Here is a 5,122-nt window from a genome sequence, read left to right on the forward strand (position 1 = left end):
GTGCGACTCCACTATTAAAATAAGAAAAAAAAGATTAAAAATAGAACTATTTTTCTAAATATTTTAGTTACGTTGTCACCCTCCAACTCTTCCTCCCTCCTACACACAATTTTTTGGAAGCTAAATTGACATTCAACAGCAAATACAAAGCATACACCAATAGTATATTCCACAGTTTTTCTAAAGAGTCAATAGTCCAGCAATTTTAAAGTGATCTATGTGCAAAAAATAAAACACAAGAAAGATTTTCTTTAAAAAAAAAGAAAAAAAAATAATCACCCACACTGCAGCCTTAACTTCTACTTAAAAAAAAAATAAATTCTGATGTTTAGCACTAAATTTCCCAGTGGAGGACAGATCAGTAACTGCAAGTATTCTGACAAACCTGTAACTTGGGCGTTGCAGAATTGTCAGCATCCCAAAATTTACTACCGGCTGGCAAGTGGAAAACAGACTGTACCCCCAAAAGTGGGAAAACCACTGTTCATAAACTGGTCTTCTGATATACATAAACTTATGGTGCACGTATGTATTCAGAGACTGCTACCCACAGTTTAGGACAGTCCTCCCAGCATGACTAACAGTAAAAAATTAACATAAAATGTGCAAGATTTGGAAGAGCAGTATTTGAAATGTTCCTGACTGCTCAATGCCCCTAGGCCTAAACTATCCCCTCCTTGATAGTGGTGTCAGTCATGGCAGCCCTGGTGAAGTTACAGTAGAAATCACTGTGCATGAAGTTTTCTGTGTGAGAACAACAGTCTGTTGAACTACAGTCTAGATCAGTCCTGACCACACTACAATAGGGAATTGTGTTTAAACCATGAGTAATCATGTAGTCATCTCCCAGCATAGTACTTCTTTTCTACACACATGGAATGTAAATGGCCAAGATTTACAACTGATGATTCTGCATATTTAATAGACTATATTTCGTTAATGGTTCTGGCAATGCAAACTCAGTTCAAAAAATGCCACCACCAAAAAAATCACCAAAAGAAAAATCCCATGCTCGCTGCTGTCTGCTTTTTTCTTTATTTGATTACTTATCTGGCACACAGTTAGGGTTTTCTAACAGTGCATAAGTGTTCAAAACCACCAAATTACTTGGGCTGGGGTGGGGGAGAAGGGTGGTCCTATGGTTAAAGTCCAGGTGTGGAAGACACACCACCATAGGTGATAAAGCTAAATCACATCTGGGTAAATTGTACCTCTTGTATCTCTGTCATTAACCTAGCAAATGGAGCAGATGCATCAGTTCCTAAGCAAGGGCTGTGAAACAGAACAATCACCAACTCATAAAATGCCTGAATTTCCCAGATGAAAACTCAGAAGAGGAGGAGCAAAACATGAGCCGTAAAGTCACTTGATGTTTAATGAGTTTTGAAGTCACCTTGCAAAACAGTTTAAATATCAAAACTATCCCCAACTTGAAAGCCAAGTGGCAGTATTCTCCCTTTTACCACCTACTGTTGAGTGTACAGAGAAGCATCATGGAAGCTGAGGTGGAGACCAGCTGTGGGGATGTGACCAGTCTCTGCCAGTGTGAAGGAGTAGCACACGGGACTACAGAAGAAATCTCACTCAACATGAAGCCTTGAGGATGAAGAATGAAGGCAAACATACTTGGCCTGATGCAACCCACATACCTTAATGCAGGAAAATGGTTCTGGTGCAGCACAAAGCACAGCCAAACTGGTTTCATTTGCTGAGGATGGCTAAACGCTAATACCACACATGAACATGTGTTTCAAGTGCTATTAGAACCATATCGTATACAATATTTATCCTTTTTCCCCCTCCCCCCTCATAATGCACTAAAGAAAATCCAGACCTTAGGGAATAACTTGCATAGTAAGAAAAGGTCAATTTAATCATTTACTTTAAGCAGGCAAGCAAATTTGTAAACATTCAAAAGCGGCAGCATCCAAGTTACAAACAATTTAAGGAAAAAAGAATTGAGATTAAGGTTCTTTATCCTCTCAAAAATTTTGGAAAGAATCTTTTAAAACACTGCAAACACTGAACACTCTGTTATATCTCTCCTAATTCTGCTAGCAGTACTGCCTTCCAAGGAATTCTGCTTTCTAAAACGCACGGTCTCACAACTGCCATCCTTTTTAGCTATTGCTGTTTGAAAATCACCTACCAAGCATTTCCCCTCAGCCTAAATCCCATTAGCAAAGGGAATGCTTGTGTCTTGATTCAACACCTCTTTAACCTTTGAGGGCAAAGTGTCAAAAAGGTGATCTTCTACCACGAGCCCGCTTTTCCTGAGAAGCTGACACTGCCCCAGCGTGGCTGGCAGGTACTCCAAGCAGTTTCCCTTCAGTTCCAGATGAGTCAGCTGCAACAGTTGACTAACTTTGTCTGGGATTGAGGTAATACAGTTTTGTCCCAGACTCAAAGTCCTCAATTTAACACATTTAAACAACTGTTTAGGCAAAGTGTCGACTTTGTTTCCTGTGATGTGGAAATGCTGCAGATTTTGAAGCAAACCTATTTCCGCTGGAATCAATGCGATTGAGTTGTAGCTCACATCTAAACACCTAAGTTTCTGTAAACTGAACACTGCAGCTGGTAGGGATTCGAGTTTGTTATTGGAGAGATAAAGAGACTCCAAATTCTTTATGTGGGTAATGGAGGAAGGAATGTTGACTATTTTATTGTGCCACAGCTTTAAACAAGTCAATCTTTTTAAGTGTTGGAAACTGATGATTTCTTCAATTGTGCGTATGCTATTTGACTTTAAATCCAGTTCCTGTAAGTTAGAGAGGCTGAAGATGGCATGGGGAATTCTCTCCAGTTCACAGTTCTGCAGTTCCAGCTCCGCAACATTAGTCATTTTCTTAAGGCTATTGAGTACCACAAGCTTAGTGCCATCATTCAGAATGACGAGCTTTGTCAGATGTGGCGCCACATCTGTGATGTTGGGGGGAATTTTGGTCAAATTGCTCTTCACGTAGAGAATCTTAAGGTGTCTCAACTCTCTGAGAGATTCAAGCCCTATCATTTTATTGTTCTCAGAGTTCAAGTTGCCTATCAAGTACAATTCACGGAGGTTTTTAAGCAAATACACCCACGCAGGAATTTCTGCGACATCTGTGAATTTCACATGAAGGCATCTCAAGTGGTCCCGGAGGAAGCTGAAGGCAGTCTGCTCAACCTTCGCAGGGCAGTGGCATAGGTGAAGCTCCTGAAGATTTGTCATCTGGGAAATTTTCGCTGGGATTTTCGCTTCAGGGATCAGCTCCAATTTCAAAACATCCAGATCCGTCAGATCGAACACTGCATCGGGGACCCCTGAGAGCATGAAGAGATGCAGCTCTTGCTTGTCCTGGGCATTGCGGGAAACGTGCTGCCGCAGCTTTTCAAAAGTCCATTCGTGGTTTAAACTGATTTCCCGTAGTTTGTTCTCACTTACCTCTGACAAAAAGACACCAAATCGCTTGGAATACAGCTGGTCGTACTGGTCTACCATATGCAAGAGAAACGCGAAATCATTTTTCACATCAGGGATGTCACTAAAGCTACTCTCTTCTCTGACCTTTTCAAAGGAATATTCCTTTAAAGGTATTCGGAACAGCCAGAAAAGCGTGTAGAGGCAGATAAAACCATAGACACAGATGAGGGAAATATAGCTGATCAGGAGCTTCTTCAACATGTAAGCCATGTTGTGCGTACATTCAAACTGCGTGTAGCCAATCAGGTGTTCCACTTTGGGGTTGCAGATGTGCTCAAAACTAATGGTGTTCACAAAGTTTGCGGTATAGCAGAGAATAAATATGAACTTGACAGTCTTGATGACAGTCTGCCCAACATAGAGCTTGTAGATCAGATCACTGTCCTCCACATGAGCCCGGAACTTACGGACTTTCTCAAAGAGTGCTTTGGCTTGTTCTCCGTCTTTCTTATCTAAAATAGTGACGCTGGGAACCTCGATCATTGGCTTGTCAGCTGAAAATTTGAAGCCAGACTTGGTTATCATGGGAGTGTTGGCACTTGGGCTTCCTTCGTCACTGCTAGTGGAAACATACTTGGGCAGGGACTGGGCACCAGTTAACCTCTGTTTGTTCTCCTCTGAGTCCTCACATGCTGTTTCAGACAATGCTTTTGTAGTCCAAGGGGACTCAAAGCACTTCCCTAGTATAGACACAAAATGCTCAATTTTTGAGCAAGTCTTGGGATACTTGAACCAAAAATTGCTACTGACTATTAAAATGATAGTATGGATAAGAACAAGGTAGGGGAAATATTTTGAATACCAAGGAAGAGCCAAATGATAGCACATCTGGTTAATAAACACGTATTGCTGAAAATCCAGATTTGTTTTACGGCCCAAAGAATCTTTCTGCTCCTTCTTCAGCTCCTGGCCTGACTCAGTGGGTTGATAGTGAGAAGAGGTAGCTCTGCTCAAAGGTATGCTGGGTGTTACAGTAGGGGCACTTCCGAAGGAAACCGTTCTCACTGATGCTTCTTCTCCTTGACCAGTGGTTGTTTCAACAGTGGTGAAGTCAGCCTTCCCTGACATGCCAGGCTGTGCTTTTGAATTTACTGTAGACTGCAAAACTGGCAAGCAGACCACCTGGTCTTTGGTCAGCTGCATGGTTCCAGCAAAAATGGCAACCATTAACATAACGACAGCTAGATAATCCATAAATACATCCCACCATGGTTTCAAGATACGGTAAGTTGGCTGGATGTCATTGAGCGATGCAACTTCTGCGAGGGTAAACATTCCTACAAGAGAACAAAGACAAAAATCAGTGTTGCTGACTAGCGAGCAGGTTATTTTACCATTTAATAGCAATCACACAGTGACACAGAGATCCTTTAAAAGTTCCAGTTTTCATTATGTTGTGTTGCCTGTCACAAATTGTCAATCTTTCCACTCAACACTGTCTTCTCAAAGGATACATACTGAAATGGTGCATTACTTCAGCATGAAAACAGAAGCCTTCTTACTGCAGGCCAGATGGTATTTACATCTTTGCTACTCCACTGTACAAGCACCAAGGCCTGCTCTGTTCAGCTGACATATCTGACAGGTAAAGTGGTGTGGCTGACATGTATAATAAAATGAATAGCTACAACTGATTACACGGCACAGAATCCAATTGTG

At 41.5% G+C, this 5,122-nt stretch overlaps 1 protein-coding gene across 5 annotated transcripts; it reads right to left on the bottom strand.

Annotated features, from left to right (window-relative positions):
• Positions 1–1,861: 1,861 nt before the first annotated feature.
• On the bottom strand, positions 1,862–4,738 carry LRRC8D (leucine rich repeat containing 8 family, member D). 5 transcript variants are annotated; one of them, XM_008936981.1, is made up of 2 exons: positions 4,563–4,738; positions 1,862–4,424 (listed from the first exon to the last, which is right to left on the bottom strand). In XM_008936981.1, the coding sequence occupies exons 1-2, from the start codon at positions 4,736–4,738 to the stop codon at positions 2,168–2,170; spliced, it is 2,433 nt and encodes an 810-aa protein (XP_008935229.1). In that variant the 3' UTR covers positions 1,862–2,167. The 5 variants fall into 5 exon arrangements, with proteins under 5 accessions (XP_008935229.1, XP_008935228.1, XP_008935230.1 ...); XM_008936980.1 differs by having other exon boundaries at positions 1,862–4,412; positions 4,539–4,738; XM_008936982.1 differs by having other exon boundaries at positions 1,862–4,347; positions 4,489–4,738.
• Between the last annotated feature and the right edge of the window lie 384 nt (positions 4,739–5,122).

Source organism: Merops nubicus, unplaced genomic scaffold, assembly GCF_000691845.1.
Source record: "Merops nubicus isolate BGI_N331 unplaced genomic scaffold, ASM69184v1 scaffold10013, whole genome shotgun sequence".
NCBI lineage: Eukaryota > Metazoa > Chordata > Aves > Coraciiformes > Meropidae > Merops > Merops nubicus.

What these genes read in the sequence shown, in the direction of transcription:
- LRRC8D (XM_008936978.1), bottom strand. Translation starts at nt 4,738, where the DNA reads ATGTTTACCCTCGCAGAAGTTGCATCGCTCAATGACATCCAGCCAACT.